Source organism: Chiloscyllium plagiosum, unplaced genomic scaffold (assembly GCF_037043375.1).
Source record: "Chiloscyllium plagiosum isolate Xiang-an unplaced genomic scaffold, Cpla_swu_hap1 HiC_scaffold_5, whole genome shotgun sequence".
NCBI lineage: Eukaryota > Metazoa > Chordata > Chondrichthyes > Orectolobiformes > Hemiscylliidae > Chiloscyllium > Chiloscyllium plagiosum.
The window spans coordinates 69531279-69549373 of NW_028270143.1; the positions used below are offsets into that span (position 1 = coordinate 69531279).

Here is an 18095-nt window from a genome sequence, read left to right on the forward strand (position 1 = left end):
TACCCTGAGGAACACCTGAAGAGCTATCCTGGAGTTGAGATGATTGATTTCAAACAACTACAACCATCTTTCTATTTGCCAGGTATGACTTCCACCAATGGAGAGTTCGCCCCCAATATTCTTTGATGCCACACTTGTTCAAATGCAGTCTTGATTTCAAGAGCTGTCACTCTCATCTCACCTCTGGAGTTCAGCTCTTTTGTTGCTTGGTTGAACCAAGGCTGTAATGAGGTTAGGAGCTGAATGGCCCTGTCAGAACAGAAACTGTATGTCATTGAGGAGGTTATTGCTGAGCAGATGCTGCTAAATAGCACTGTTGATGACACATCCCATCACGTTACTAATGTCCGAGAGTAGACTGATGGGATGGTAATTGGCTGGGTTGACTTTGTCCCGCTTTTTGTGTACAGGACATACGTGGGCAATTTTCCACATTGTCAGGTAAATGCCAGAGTTGTAAATATACAGGAAGAGCTTGGTTAGGGGAGCTGCAAATTCTGGAGCACAAATCTATTGCTGAGATATTGAGAGGCCCCACTGCCTTTGCACTTTCTAGTGCCTCCAATCATTTCTTGATATCACATGGAGAGAAGTGAATTAGCTGAAGACTGGGATCTGAGATTGCTATCAATGCTTCAGTCTTATCTTTTGCATTAATGTGCTGGGCTCTTCCATCATTGCAGTCAGGGATATTTATGGAACCTCTTCCTCCAGCGATTTGTTTAATATTCATTCATTCATGACTGGATGTGGCAGGTCTACAATGCTTAGATCTGATGTGTTGGTTGTTGGATTGCTGAGCTTTGTCTATCATTTGCTGCTTACACTGTTTGGCATGCAAGTAATCCTATTTGATAACTTCACTCGATTGACAGGCTTGGTTCATTATTGTCTTGTTTAGCAGTGTTGCGACTTCTAATATTCTGTGGTGTTGCATTCCCAGATCCCTTTGCCTCTCTATCTCATATAGATTTTTACTTACTTAACATTCTTATTCTATTTGTAATATTTTATTAATAGTAATAATTTCCTTATTGAAATGTAACATATATTTAAATTAATTTGCCAATTAAAATGCCCAATCTACAAGTTTATTAATACCTGCTCATAAACTACTGCCCTACTCATTATTAACTATCCCATTTAATGTTGTGTTGCCTGCAAATTTAGAAATTGTGATTTTGGTTCTGAAATCACATTGTTAATTAAAACTGAACAAAGGTAATCAAAGCTCCGATTCTTCTGGAACCGCATTTCACACCACCCACAACTCTGAATAGTTACTTTTCACCGTTAATCTTCATAATCTGCCTTGCAGCCAGCTAGCTAGCCATTTTGTCATATGTCTCAACTCTGAATACTCTGACCGTAAACGTTAATTTGTTACTTAGTTCCTTATCAAAAGGTCTTTTGGAAATCTAGATAAATCACATCTACATATTTTTCTATTTCTAATTAGTAGGGATTCTATTACTTTTCTTTCTGTCAATGTTAAACTGTTTGGTCTGTTTTCTCCTTGCGCATTTTATAATTTCCCTTTTGAAATATAGGTATAACAAAATACTCACTAGTTATCTAGCACTACATATTTTTCTAATAAATTATTACATATGGATAATAGTGCCTCTGTTACTCTTTTCTAGTTTACTTTAAAATTAGTTGTTCTTCATTGATGCTCAATATACAAACATAAGATAATACAAGACAATGTGGGTCTTGCCTAGTTTGCTACCGCATTTTGCATTCTCCATTTAAAAAGATATCTGAACATTTTTACTTTAAATTTATAACAAACTAAATTCACTTGTCACCCTGCTTCCAATCCTAAATGATCCCAGCAAGATGTGAAACTGGAAGATTACTTTAATACAAACGCGTACAGCATCACTTCAGAATAAACCAAAGAAACAACATTCTAAGTGAATTTGATTTCATTTGACTATCTGATTTCAGTTTTGTTTCATCAAGTTATAACTTGCATAGTTATCGATTTTCTGCAGGCAGTAAATATACCTGTAAGAGCTGTATTTTCCACTGTCCAATTCTGAAAGTATTTTTATATCCTGGTTTTCATTATTCTCACCTATGGAAAACATAAGTACACAAAATTAATATTTCACCATTATCAAAATTGAAAATAGGAAGAAAAAATTTAGAAAGAAAATCAAAATTAACTTCCAGATCTGCCAAGTGTTGATAAATATTTCAGAATTTATCGAAATACAAATTGACCTTAAAAGTCAGAATTGATCATTTATTTTCTCTCTACATTTCTGACAGTATTACCTCTAACTGAAGTGCATTTCCACAGACATCATTCATCTCCATAACATTACATTACATTTGTTTATCCAACAAGTTAAGGCAGAAAATAGCTGACCAGACAGCATCATGGACACGTCTAATATAGCTCAGAGGTATTTTCCTATCATCACCGAACAGCAGGGAGAAACACAAACTGAACTGTCTTCTCAACTTGGGTTGAGAAAGTTTAGACATGACCTAAGATCTTTAAAATAATAAAAGAACACTATAGGCCAGTGACAGAGACCCTGGCACTTGATTTTCAGTTCGGCATTCAGAAACGGACACTTGGTTAATTTTGGGGTCTCAACTTTGACTTGCACTTGTGTCACTCATGCAACATAATCTTCAAATATAAATGGGTTGGTGGCCAGCTTGGTGCCCTGTTAATGGTGTTAAGGAACCAGGATGTAGGAACTTTATGCAGAATACATGATGTAAGAGTTAGTCATGATGCAACATGTTTCCAACTTGCCGAAGAGAGAAGGCAGCATGTTAGAGAGCCAGCTACCTCACTGCGAACGAAAGTAGCCAAATGGCCAGCTGAAAGATACAACATCCAATCTGGTGCAAATTGAAACAGTGCCAAAATTTTATTCTCAATCATTTAATTGTTACTGCTTTGATCCCCAAAGATGCGCATTAATGCACCTAACTATTTGGGTTTAAAAATTTCTGGAACAAAAAGGTTGGCCCTCCCACATCTGTTAATAAACAGTGCAACCAGAAAGCACTTCTGCTAGCAAAAGAAAGCTGGTGAAAATCTCTAACATCGCCCTAAAACTAAATTAAGTGGTCCATTGTAATGTTTAATATAACATAGCCTCTTGACAACTTTGAGATATGGTTAGCAATGTAAATGGAGCACAGTAGATAAATGTGATGATGTGATGATCAACGTGGCCGAAAAGGAATATACTGAAGGGGTTGAATGGTCTATGTTTATTCGAAAGTTCCCAAATTTCTAAAATAATTGCTATCACATTCCAATTTAGTTTGTAATCTCTCATTCTTGTTAGGTCAAAAACCAAGCATATCACTTCTTATACAATATGTGATGGCTTTGAAATGGGATTTTTATTTCATAGATGGTATAATAATTGAAAACAGATTACGATAAAATTTCTTGAAGTTGTTGGATAAAATAAATGTCACACTCAAGTTATTTTACTTAGCATAAAGACATATATGAAATAAAAACAAAATGATGAAAATATTCAGTAGAACCTTCATGTGATCTTAAGTATTAACTGTTTTTCTCCAAAGCTGTACCCAAACTACAGATTATTTTCTGCATTTTCTGTTTTTATTTAAGATTTCCAGCATTGATAATTGAAGGTCATGCCAACCCTTTCACAGGATGTAATCTGTATTCTCATTACATATTTTTGTGATTTCCCTGGGAGGGTTAAATACGTTTTATTAATTGAATCTTAGAAAGACCATCCTACTGGCATTTTTGGGAAACTTTCATTTTTAAAAGGAATAAGTTATTGTGGTTGACTGATTTTCAAGAGCTTGCGCTGCATGAACACAGTAAATCCTCATGCCAACTTCTTCACAGAGCAAAAATAATTGTTTTGCTACCCTATAAAATCTAGAAGTGTAGGCAAACGTGCCTCATACAATTTTCTAATTGAATTTCTCACTGCTGCAGGCAAATCAACAGATTTCACACTACTGCTATAACTCTCCTTCACATGTCAAGCATTTAAAGGATCAAGCACTGAAACACTTAAAGATGAGGAATTATATATAATAGTAAGGTTTACAGCCTTTCTAGACCAAAGGAGCATGCTTACTACTAGAATTTTATTTAATCAAACAATGTGATCAAAGATAACAATTTCAATTTAACTGTATAGTAGGCTGACAATTTACATACAAACATATGAATTAGGAGCAGACGTAATCCATTCAGCCCCTCAAACCTTCTCCACCATGAAATAAGATCACGGATGATCTGTTTGTGTTCTGAATTCCACATTCCCAATAATCTCAAATAATCCTTCATTCTCAAGCCTAACAATAATCTAACCACCTGTTGTAAAAATGTTCAGTCACCCCACTTCCACTGCTCCTGAGTTCCAAGTCTGACAACCCTCAAAAAGTTCTCATCGTTCCTAAGAGAGTGACACCTAATTTTAAAACAGTACCCCCTAGTTCTAAAATCACCCACTAGAGAAAACATCCTGTCTAAATTATGTTGTCAAGACCATTCAAACATTTTGTACACTTCAATCAAATTACCTCTTACTCTTTTAAACTCCAGTGGAAACAAGCCTGGTCTGACCAACCTATCCATATTATGCAACCCACTCATTCTAGGTATTAATCAAGGAAGCCTTCTCTGAATCATCTCCAATGCATTCAAATCCTTCCATAGTATTTGAGATATTTTGTCATCGATGGCCTATATAATTAAAGGATAACATCCTTACTTTTATGCTCAATTCCTTTCATAAAAGGGTATTAATCACATTAGACTTGTGCACAAGAACAACTAATTCCATCTGCACCTCTTATTTCCACAGTCGTTCTCTATTCAAAAATATTCTGCTTTTTCATTTTCCCTGCCAAGTGCACAACTTCACATTTTTACACATTACACTCCATCTGCCAGATTTTTGCTTCCTTTTCACTTATTCAACCTACCTACATCCTTCTGCAAACTCCTTCTGTCTTGTCACAACATTTCTTTCCACCTTTCTTTGTATCCTCTGCAAACCTAACCACCATAAACTTGCTCCCCTCATCTCATCTAGGTTATCGATGTGAAGAATAAAAGGTTAAGGTCATAACACAGACCCCTGTTGGGTGGGGGCGGGGTGGTGTCACATGACATGGGACTATTCAGACTAAGACTCATTTATATATTTTCTGTCAGTAAGCCAATATTCTACCCATGCTATTATGTTACCACCTATACCACAAGCTTTCATTTTCACACCTTAAATGCCTTCTGGAAATTGAAGTACAGTACAACTTCTCTTTGTTATAACACATGTTACTCCTTTGAAGAAATCTAATAAATTGGTTAAATGTGATTTCCCCTTTACAAAACAATACTGATTTTTCCTGACTACCTTAAGGTTTTCTAAGTGCACAGCTATCATCTCTTTAATGATGCATTCTACCACATTACCATGACAGATATCAAGCTAATTGGCTTAGAGTTTCCTGATTTCTGCCTCCCTCCCTTCTTGAATACAAGTGTTATACTTACTGCTTTTCCTGAATTTAGGAAGCTTTGGAAAAATAACACCAAGACTTCTACTTCATAAGTCATATCATTTAAGGTACTGTGAAGAATTCTATCTGGACCCAGAGACTTTTCAGCCATAGTTCCATCACTTTACTCAGTACCACCTCCCTGATAATTGTAAAAGTTAGCTACATCCTCTCTCCCTTCAATATCCTGATTTACACATTATACCGGATTTTTTTCTGCATCCTCCACAGTAAAAACAGAAGATATTTTCTCATTTTACCTGCCATTGCGTTATTACTTATTAAGTTCCCATTTTCACTCTGGAAGACCAAAACTCACTTTACCTGTGGAAACAATTTATGTTTTTATATTTGGAGCTAGATCCCTCATAAAGTTTCTTGGTCCTGATTAACATTTTTATAATTATCTGCCACTCATCTTGAAATCCAGGTACACTACAGTTTTACAGTACATCTACCAACTTACCTTTACCAAAACACATTATTCCTTCAAAAAAGTTCAATAAATACAATTTCCCCTTCATGAAACCATGCTGATCCTTCCCAAATGCCATACCTTTCCTCAAGTTTGCAGTTACAATATCTTCATAATTGATTCCAATGCCTTCCCCATGATAGACGTAAAGTGAACTGGCCTAAAGCCTCCTGTCTTCCTCCCTTCTTGAATAGAGCAGCGACATTTGTTACTTTCCAGTTGGACCGAATGTTTTATTTGCATTCTTCGGCGTGGTTTTCCAAACCAAAACAGTGATTAACTATTAAACTCATATGAGAGGAAACGATATGTTTCTGGGTGATAGTCAGCAGGTCTCAGTTTTAGGGAAGGGAACAATACAAACTATCAGTGCTACAGAGGAGGAAGACCACCTTTTCAGGTGAGTTTCATTGAAATCAACAGAAACCAAATGAAGAGGGGATTCAGAATAGCACATACCCAGCTAAGTATTACTGCAAATACATAACTCTTCCTTGATGCTCTATAATCACAAAGCTGAAAAAGTAAGGCATTTTATTTCATTCCATCTCAATGGTAGGCCATTTCATATTCTACAACCTGCACTGAAACCTCTATTCACATTTTGACAGCTGGAATATTGTCCACAGCATACGAAATAAAACAATTTTAAACACAGACAATTTTAAACACAGTCAATTTTGCCCCACTTTCCAATATTAATGGATCCTGTAAATAAAAATCTAAACTTTAGTCCAAAACATAGCAAGTGCAGGGCCATACAACACAAAAGCAGCCATTTGAGTCTGTTTCAATCCATTTATACTAATCATACTTTCCTGTACTTGGCCACGGTCTTGCACGTAATGAAATTTCAAATGCTCGTCCAAATACCTTTGAAAGGTTTTGATGTTCCCTGCATCTGCTACTCTGTCAGGCAGTGCAAACCAGATTCCAACCACTCTGAGTGAAAATATTTTTTCCCCAAATCCTCTCTAAACCTCCTACCTCTCACCTTAAAATCATGCATTGTTACTGATCCTTCAACTAAAAGGAATAGTTGCTTCCTATCCAACCTGTTCCTTAATCTTAAACACCTCAATCAGGTCCTGCTTCAGACTTCTCTGCACCAAGGCATAAAGCCCTTGCTTCAAAGGTCCATCCCAAGCAACATCCTGATGATTCTCTTCTGTATTCCTTCAAGTGCAATCATGTCTTACCTATAGCAAGGCAACCAGAACTGTACTAAGTACTCCAGGTATGGCCTAACCAAAGTTTTGTATAGCTCCCTCCTCTTAAAATCTATGTCATGGCTAATAAAATCAAGTGTCCCATAAGCCTTCTTAATTACCCTATTAACCTTTCTGCCATCTTAAAGATGAGTGGAGAAGCACAACAAGATTGCTCTTAGCTTCCTACCTGAGCATGAGCAAGCCATCCAGCCTGCTGAGCCTGCTCCACCAATCAGTATAATTATGGCTGATCATCCAGCTCAGTATCCTTTTCCCACCTTCTCCCCATACTCTTTGATCCTTTTGGCCTTAATTATATCAAACCCCTTGGTAAACCAGAAGTTGAACAGGTAAAGGTCTAATGGAATCTTGAAAGATAATTACCAATGCATCCACTATTTCTTGGATCACTTCTTTAAATTCTCTGTGATGTATGTTATTGGGGATTATTCTACCTTTCCATTTCTCCAATACCATTCCCCTACTAATGCTGATTTTCTTCAGTTTCTCTCTCCTAAGAGAACCTCATCCCCCAACATTTTTGGTAGATTATTTGTGCTTCCTTTGTGAAGACAACCAAAATATGCACTTAATTGGTCTGCCATCTCATTGTTTCCCATTATCGCTCCTACATTTATGTTCAGGTATCTAAGTGTACACAATCAGTTTGTATGTTCTCTGCAAGCTTACTCTTGTGCTCTATCTTCCCCCTCTTAAAAAAACCCCTTGCCCTTATTTGCTGAAATCTAAACTGCTGCCAATCTTCAGGTCTGCAAGCTCGTCCCTTGGATCAAATACTATTCATAATTTCCATTGTTAGCCATGATCGGGTCACCTTTCCCATTTTATTTTTATAACTTCTTTATTTTTTTTAACTTCCATACCCTACCTATGCACCAGGTTTCATTGAAATCTGTCCATTAATTTTTTTTTGAATATTCAATTGCCAAACAAAGTGGGGAAAATGTTATCTCTGCCCAACCTCAGTGGCATAAACAATTAGCATAATGATTGTACAGGCATTTCACAGATATGGGCAGGATGGAAGTCAGGAAGGCTCCAGAAATCTGTAACAATGCACAACTAACCAGAGTTTCATGAGCATGGTCTTTACCAGAATGGCATGTGCTTGTAGAACTTGGTGAACATGGTATGGATGGGATAGATACACAAATTTTATCATCAAGTAACAGAAACAGCAGTACAAAGTTGTTCTTAAACCCTAGATCTACATTGTTTTTAATCACACTTCTTCAGCCTGTTAGTATTGCACCAGTGGACTCATCAACCACTACAGCTCAACAGGATTGTTTTGTTTCCTAATGCATCCTTTAACCAGGTCAAACTTTCTTTGAACTTCTGAATTCCAAATTTCAGTAAGCTTTATTTCTTTTGAAACGAGATGAGTCGGTCTCCTCTCTACCTTCACCTGTTCAACTTCTGGTTTACCAAGGGTCTGCCTCAAAAAATATAAATACAATTCAAAGGCATGGATTTCCTCACAAATGACAGCAGTTGAGTACCAGTACAAAAGGTTAAGGCAGTGGCAAATGATACACTGACTCAACACTGCACCTTGCATAATTGGTTAAACACTTAGAATAGATAGATATTACAATGTATATTCAGTAGCACCCCAGCTGTAATGCTCAATATTATAATCGCTCTCTCTTCAGTTCACAGGCAAACAAGAATTTAAGCACAGATTAAGTGACTTAATGAACAATTTTGCTCTCAACTTGTTGACTGAACTCAACTTGAGTACTAAAATCTAATCTTGCGCTCAGAGCACTCGTGAATAAAACTGTTCATCACTGCAATCAGTCACCAACATAAAGTTTTAGTGTTAATGCGATTGACATAACTCTGCATTTTTAAAATTTGTTAAAAGTAGTACTTGTGGTTAAATTAATACAAATTGCCTCCTTCTGTTGGCTGTTTAAATCAATCAGTGCTTGTAATTGTCATTTTTGGAGACTCCTTTAATCATAACATGAAAAACATATGCCGCACTTCATAATTTCCATCAAGTCCAACCTGGGCTGCCTTCTGACAATTTAAATATTATGCTTTTCGTGCAATGTAAGCCTCTTGTGGTAAAAACATATTTAACTTTCGAGATTCCATATAAGAGGAAAGTCTGCAACAACCACTCAATGTTAAAACTTACGTAAAAATGTATCAAACTTTGTAATTGAAACACTGAATACATTAATTGAATATATCACCCTTCCATAATCACATTATTAATAATTTTGCATAATGACAGGAATAAATTGGTGAAAAGTTAACTAATGTTAATTAATTTGTGCTATTATAATGGCATTATGCAAACTTATATCCATTATCCTTTCTCAGTTTCAACTATGTATATTTACAATTTTAAATTGCTTTCATCCTATGGAGATAAAGCTCCTGCAGGCACTGGACTAAGGTCTCTGCCAACAACAGTACTCACATCCAATTAATGACAAATTTGTTTTGGGTGGGAATTAAAAACAAGGTAACTTTGTCTGTCATTTTCCAGTGCCTAGTCCTGTTGTGAAAAATTATTTAAAAAATTCAATGGCAGTTCACTTTTGGTTTGTCAAGTACGCAAGTTACTCCATGAATGGAAAGATACTTTGAGTTAAGGATGCATTTCAGAAGTGGATGGAAGTTCTGTGCCCCAATCCAAGTTGGGAAGGATGGAGAAAACATTGTCACTATCTCTAACATCTTCAAGCCACACGTCTGGTCAGGACACCTCACTGTCAATTGCAAGACCTAGTTTTGAATGAATTCTTTTTTTTGTTGTTGAAGCAACGTTAGTAATGATTCCTCTACCATGTAGGTATTATAAGTTTCATACACTTCACTTTTTGTTTTATTTGGGTATGGCATTTATCAACTCCAATTAGTGACTTGGAATCAAATCTAAATGAAGTCTCTTTTTTGACTCTGAAGTTACTTAACATGGACAAAACTGACTTGGCAACATTGCACTGTTTAAAATCTTTTTTGTTAATCTCAGCATGATAAACCTGATTGACATTTTGGCAAGAACCATGATTTTGGTACTTTAGCACAGGTTATGGTTACCTTCGACCTGATCACACCTTTTGCCACTGTTGATTGGATGCTTTGGACACTGGACAGACCGATCCCACAGCAAGAGTAGTCAAGTAGCCTGTCAATCAAGGATTCCATTCCCCCCTTTCTCATTGAGTGCAAACACCCCGAGAGGATAGATGCACCCTCAACTGAGCAGTTAAAGAAAGGACTTTCTAAAATCTTTATAATGTTACTTTCATCCAAACCATTTCATGGTTGCACCTAAGTCTTTCATTACTGATCCCGAACTGAGCTCTCTATAGGCACATATTTGAGTAGAAGACTGAGAGAGAAGCTAGGGGAATGGGACAAGGGAGACCGTTGTGACAAGGGAGAGGGATTGGTTATGGATAGGGAGAGCTTTTTATTTTAAGGATCCGTCTTTTTCTTTTTAAGCCTTTAAAATTTGTGGACTGAAATGAAGAAAAAGAGCCATTTTTGACAACAGTTTTCCATAATTTCACATTAAGGAGTTCGATACCTATTGTGAACTCTGTTTTTGTGGCTATGGATTCCTGGGACGTGCAAATGATCAGGAGCCAAGTTGTTGTTTACAAGTGAAACCGATTGGTTCTTAGCAAACCAACAAGGTTGGAACTGAAAGCGAGTTACAGAGACACAGACAAAGAGAAAGAATGACACACAGTTGTACACAATAGAAGCTGCATATTTTCTACAGAAATAAAAACTCAGTTTAAACTTGAAGAAAATCGGTTACCTTTTATATAATTGTAGAATCATACAGTAAAGAAGCCGCCCTTAGGCCGATCACGTCAGCCACAAAAAAAACTACTCTAAATCTACACTAGTTCCATTTTCCAGTACTTGGCCCATAGCCTTAGATGTTATGACATTTCAAGTGCTCATCTAAGTACTTTTTAAAAGTTTGAGAGGTTTTCTGCCTTACCTACCCTCCCAGGCAGTGTATTCCAGATTCCCAAAACCTTTTGGATGAAATCAGCATTTGATCAAATCTACTCTAAATCTCCTGCCTTTGCCCTTAAAACTATGCCACCATATTACTGATCCTTCAGATAAGTGGAGAAGTTGCTTTCTATCCGCCCTGTCCATGCCCCTCAATCTTACACACCTCAGTTAGGTCCCCTTCTCCTCTCTAAAGAAAACAATCCAGGGTTTTCCATTTTCTCTTCATACCTAAACTGCGCCATCCTGGACAACATCCGGGTGAATGCCTTCTACACCCCCTACCTAGTACAATCATATCCTTCCTGTGGTGAATAGAACTACACACACTACATCAGCTGTGGTTCAAAGTCCTATATAACTCCAAAATAACTTCCCTCCTTTTAATAAGCATTGCCATAACTGTCAAAGGTAAGTATCCTATATGCCTTAACTACCCTACTAGCCTGTCCTGGAACCTTTAGAGATTATGAACAAGCACCCCAAGACCCCTTTCTTTGGGTCTTTCTATTATTCTGTTGCTCATAGAGTACTCTTGTCTTGTTGATCATTTTGAAGCATCACTTCACACTCATCAGTTAAATTCCATATGCCACTGATCTGGGCGGCACGGTGGCACAGTGGTTAGCACTGCTGCCTCACAGCGCCTGAGACCCGGGTTCAATTCCCGCCTCAGGCGACTGACTGTGTGGAGTTTTCACGTTCTCCCCGTGTCTGCATGGGTTTCCTCTGGGTGCTCCGGTTTCCTCCCACAGTCCAAAGATGTGCAGGTCAGGTGAATTGGCCATGCTAAATTGCCCGTAGTGTTAGGTAAGGAGTAAATGTAGGGGTATGGGTGGGTTGTGCTTCGGCGGGTCGGTGTGGACTTGTTGGGCCGAAGGGCCTGTTTCCACACTGTAATGTAATGTAATATAATGTAATATAATGTAATCTAATCTGCCCATCTGCCTAATCCGTTTATATCCTCCTGTAACCGAAGACCTTCTTCCTCAATGTCAATCACTCATCCAATCTTCGCAACATCCACAAACTTATCATTCCCTTATACATTTTCTTCTTTATCATTTATATATCATGAACAATGAGGAACCCAGCACAGTTTTCTGGACTACATCACTGGATACTTGCCTCCAGTAACACCAATAGCTTTCCATCATCACCCTCTGTCTCTTGCCACTAAGCTAATTTTGGATCCAAATTGCCAAGTTACTCTGGATCCCATGTGTATTCACCTCCTTTATCAGTGTTGCATGTAGGTCCTTGTCAAAGGCTTTTCTGAAATGCAGATTTTCTACATCAAACATACTACCCTCATAGACACAACAGTGAGTTCTTTGAAAAATGTAATCAAGCTTGTTTGGCATGATCTCTCTCTGACAAAGCTATGCTAACTATTCCTGATCAAACACTGCCTCTCCAATTGGAGATTCATTCTTAACTTCAGAATCTTCTCCAATAGTTTCCCTATCAGTGTTTGAATCACTGGTCGATCATTCCTTGGATTACCTTTTACCACCCTTCTTGAAAAATGCAACCACAAAAACCATCTTCCAGTCCTCTGGCATCTCCTCCCAGGCCAGAGAGGAATTAAAATATTGGGTCACAGCCCCTGTAATTTCCTTGTTTGCCTTCCACAGCAGCCTGGGATACAACTTATCCAGCCCTGGGCACCTGTTTACTTTTAAGCAAACCAAAACCTCCAATATCACCTCACTTCCAATGCAAACTATTCAAGTACCTCTCAGTACCTCTTCCAAAATTTTGTACCTACATCCTCCTTCTCCTGTAAAAGACAGATGTAAGCACATATTTAACACCCTACCAGCTCCCCCTCATGGCTCCACACACAGATTGCCTCAATGGGCCCTACTCTTTCCCTGGTAATCCTCTTCCCCTTGATATATTTACAGAATGTCTTGGAATTCTACTAATCTTACTTGCCAATATTTTTCATGTCCTCTTGTGGCTCTCCTAATAGCTTTCTTAAGATGCCCCTGCATTTGCTATACTACACTAGGGTTTCCTTTGATTTGCCCCTTCTTCGTACTTGTTGAAAAACTCTTTCTCTTTTTATCTACTCCTGAATATTGCCAGGTATCTATGGTTGTTGCTCTTACATTTCATCCTAAACAGAACATATCGAGCCTGTATTCTCCCCAAATTTCATTTTGAACATGCCGTCCCCAGCCATTGTTCTACTGTAGATTTACCCAGAAGCAGCTATTTTCATTCTAATTTGGCCAGATTCTGCCTCCCGCAACCCAAATCTCTCTTTCTGCATATTATCTTTCCCCTTTTCCATAATAAACCTAAATTGTACTAAGTTGCAGTCACAAGCACTAAAATGCTCTCCCTCTGCCAGGCTTCATTCCCCATAATTAGTTCCAGCACTGCACTGTCCTTGATGGACCTTCTACATGTTGATGCAAAAACCTCTTCTGAACAGATTTCAAGAAATCTGCCCCCCTTCTCAACCTTTACACTATGACTACCCCAATTTAATGTTGGACATGTTGAAATACCATAATATAATTATCCAATATCGATTTTACAAATCTCAGTGTGTCCTCCAGTATTTGCTCTGACCTGTGACATTTGAAGTGATAAATCAGAGACATTTTCCAAATTAATCAAACCAATGGGAATTCCAGAGTAAGACAACTGTACACCAATGGCCTAGCTAGCCAAAGAAGGATCTTCTCAGCATTGGAATTGGGAAGCAAGTAATTGATTTTCCCATTTCTTTTTTTTTACCTCCACCAATAACCTACCTCCTCCACTGGTTGGCATATGTAAGGTGGTGTTTACAAGGGGATGTGTTTTAGTCAGTAGTGTTATATACCAGTCGTTTGGTTCTGTTTAGCTGTCACTATAGTTTAATTATTTGCAATAAATAATAGTTCTTAGTTAGTACAGAAACCTGCTCCATGTTTTCTATCAATCTCAGTCTGAAAGTCAGGTAAATTGGGGTATTTTAAAAAAAAAAATTAACATTTGGCACAGTCTGGAAAAATGGGGAATAATTTAAGATGCATTACTCCACTGGGTCATTAGAAATCTGCAATACACATGTTGCTCTTTAAAGTTAAACAAAAATTATGATGTAACCAAAAGTTGTTATAATTGTTAGGTTAAAAGAGAGCTCTTGATTGCACAGCATATATATGAAGATGGTTTATCGCATTGCAGCATCGAATTTTATTCACCACTGGAAAAGTCCAAAAGTAAGTTCTAACATTTACTTTTATAAATTAAATGAACTCTTTATATGCGTTTAACTTTGAAGGAATGCTACTCATTACCAAATTTATAGTTCTGAATGACTTAAGGCATTATATTGGATGCAATAGTCATTGAAATCCTTCATCATCAATAATTGTACGTTCCTTGTAATATATAAGCTATTATTAAATTTACAATCAATTATCCTGTCACTAATGTCAGAAAATGCGTGCTCAGAAAGAAGGTTAAAATTCACATAACAGGAACAGGCTGACAGTCAAGAATTATTATTGCTCTTTCAACAAATAAGAACACAAGAAATAGAAGCTGTTGAAGGCAATTCAGTACTTTGAGCCTGCTCCACTATTCAATATAATCATGGCTGATGTCATCGTGGCCTCAACTCCACTTGCCTGGTTGCTGTCTTTAAACCTCCTATTCTTTACTAACTAAAAATCTATTTCCTCCTTAAATTTACTCAATGTTCCGGCATGCACAATACACTCAGGTCGTGAATTCCCACAGATTCATGACAATTTGAGAGAAGTAATTCCTCATCTGTTTTAGATCAGCTTCCCCTTATCCTAAAACTACGACCGTAAATTCTAGTTGCCCACAAAAATCAATGCTTTTTCAAAAGATGCAAGATATAAATAGCAATATTTGCATTTTAATTCCTATCATATTTACAGAGTTTGGTGAAAAAAAAGACTTGCATTTTGACTGAAAACAAATGCTGGAGATCACAGTGGGTCAGGCAGCATCCAAGGAGAGAGAGCAAGCTAACGTTTCAAGTCTAGATGACTCTTCAACAGATTGCAACAAGGGAGAAAGGCCAGACAAACTAACAGGTGCCCAACATCAGGCTTTTTACCCTGAGGACAGAATTTTGACCCACTCAGGAGAAGACCAGAATTATCATGCAGAGATGTTGACACATTGATCTTTCATAAAACCTTCAATATCATGCTGAATATCACTGCTATGTCTGATTAATCCTGGCATTGCTCAGTCATTTGACATCACTTCTGACCACTTGCTGCAATGTCTTCTCTCTTTTGTGTTCTACTAATCTACCCTCAACCTCAGCATCAAAACACCTGACTCCAGTAGAAGCCTCATCCTTCAGCCCCGAGGATGAGAATGCAGAGACAAACCCATACACACACACACACACACACACACACACACACACGTACGTGGAAAGAGCCAAGTTTGAGATTCCGGGCACTCAAATGGAGACCATCCACTGTGACAACTCCACAGCTGGATCATGGAAGACTGCCAGAGACCAGGCACTTACTCAAGCCCAAATGATGACTCTCTAGCAGCAGTACTCAGAGACTTTATCCACATGCACAGAGAGGAGCAGCAGAAACAGGGAGGTCTGTGGGACATAATGATTCTCCTTGTTTAGAAGCTACATTAGCGCAGCAAAGCAAGCAACCATCTGACTACCTCTATTGACAGGATGGCTGTTGTCATTGGGATCCAAATCCAGCATGCTCCGGGACTGAAGAGCTGCATAAAGCTGCACTCCATCACAACATGTTTTGACCATCAGCACTGAAAGTATGGCAACAGCGACTGGAGAGCCATGAGCCCGATCCAGGAGTATCTTCCTCACAACGGACAGGACTCCACCTCCAATTTGCCTTCTCTCCGATTCATGGAAGTTCAAGCTGACGAGGGTTAAAATGCCTTTGGCAAGATGATCCTTTACATATCTGGCCCAGCACATGAAAGAGTCTCCAGGGTCTTCACACCAAAGCTCCAAAGACAACTGCCCCTACATTCTCCATTCTAACTGCAGAACCACGGATAACATTTGGAAAAAATGAGATGGAAAAAATGAGATGGAAAAAATGGAGAAAACAAATTGAGGACAGTTTGGAGGTGCGAATGAAGGAAGCCATTCTTTTTCTTAAACAGGTCCAGAAATGTTGTACAGGGGAACATCAATTATCCGAACGAGATGGGCAGGCAATATTTCGTTTGGATAATCGATTGTTTGGTAATCAATTAAATGCCTTTCCTCTGGGGCTCGGAGTTTTTAAAGTCTGATCCCGGTTCAGGAGACTGCAGTAGAACACAGCGTGCGAGACCACCACCCCCCACGACCAACACCGTCTGCCACCCCACCCCGCACCCGACCCCGTCCAACACCGCCCCCTGCACCCGGCCCCGTCCAACACCGCCCCCTCGCACCTGACCCCATCCAACACCGCCCCCCTCGCACCCGGCCCCGTCCAACACCGCCCCCCCTCGCACCTGACCCCATCCAACACCGCCCCCCTCTCACCTGACCCCATCCAACACCGCCCCCCTCTCACCTGACCCCATCCAACACCGCCCCCCTCTCACCTGACCCCATCCAACACCGCCCCCCCTCGCACCTGACCCCGTCCAACACCGCCCCCCTGCACCCGACCCCGTCCAACACCGCCCCCCCTGCACCCGACCCCGTCCAACACCGCCCCCCTGCACCCGACCCCGTCCAACACCGCCCCCCTCGCACCTGACCCCGTCCAACACCGCCCCCCTGCACCCGACCCCGTCCAACACCGCCCCCCTCGCACCCGACCCCGTCCAACACCGCCCCCCCTCGCACCCGACCCCGTCCAACACCGCCCCCCTGCACCCGACCCCGTCCAACACCGCCCCCCTCGCACCTGACCCCGTCCAACACCGCCCCCCTGCACCCGACCCCGTCCAACACCGCCCCCCCTCGCACCCGACCCCATCCAACACCGCCCTCCCTGCACCCGACCCCGTCCAACACCGCCCCCCTCGCACCCGACCCTGTCCAACACCGCCCCCCTCGCACCTGACCCCGTCCAACACCGCCTCCACTTGTCCCCAAACCCGTCCAACACCGCCCCCTGCCTCGTGTCCAACACCGCCCCCGACCCCAACCCTGTCCAACACCGCCCCGTCTCCAACCCCGTTCAACTCCGCCCCCTGTCCCCTGCCCCGTCCAACTCCGTCCCCTGTCCCCTGCCCCTTCCAACTCCGTCCCCTGTCCCATGCCCCGTCCAACTCCGTCCCCTGTCCCATGCCCCGTCCAATACCACCTCCCCCGTCCCCAACCACATCCAACACCGCCCCCTGTCCCCTGCCCTCGTCCAACACTGCCTCCCCTGTCCCCTGCCCCCGTCCAACACCGCCCCCTGTCCCCTGCCCCCGTCCAACACTGCCTCCCCTGTCCCCTGCCCCCGTCCAACACCGCCCCCTGTCCCCTGCCCCCGTCCAACACTGCCTCCCCTGTCCCCTGCCCCCGTCCAACACTGCCTCCCCTGTCCCCTGCCCCCGTCCAACACTGCCTCCCCTGTCCCCTGCCCCCGTCCAACACTGCCTCCCCTGTCCCCAACCCTCCCCCAACCCCATCCAACACTGCATCCTGCGTCCAACGCCGCCCCCGTCCCCGTCCAACGCCGCCCCCACCCCGTCCAACGCCGCCCCCACCCTGTCCCCAACCCCGTCCAACGCCGCCCCCCCCCCCGTCCCCAACCCCGCCCCCACCCTGTCCCCAACCCCGTCCAACGCCGCCCCCCCCCCCGTCCCCAACCCCGCCCCCACCCTGTCCCCAACCCCATCCAACGCCGTTCCCCCCTCGTCCCCAACCCCGTCCAACC

At 41.0% G+C, this 18095-nt stretch overlaps 1 protein-coding gene across 25 annotated transcripts in view; it reads right to left on the minus strand.

The window, feature by feature from the left end:
* Positions 1 to 18095, minus strand: part of tbc1d5 (TBC1 domain family, member 5) — a 524363-nt gene that overhangs the window by 255291 nt on the left and 250977 nt on the right. For all 25 annotated transcript variants that reach the window (XM_087987287.1, XM_087987275.1, XM_087987279.1 and 22 more), the window contains one exon: positions 2014 to 2083. In XM_087987287.1, coding sequence (XP_087843413.1) covers positions 2014 to 2083 — 70 coding nt within the window. The remainder of the gene's footprint in view (positions 1 to 2013; positions 2084 to 18095) is intronic.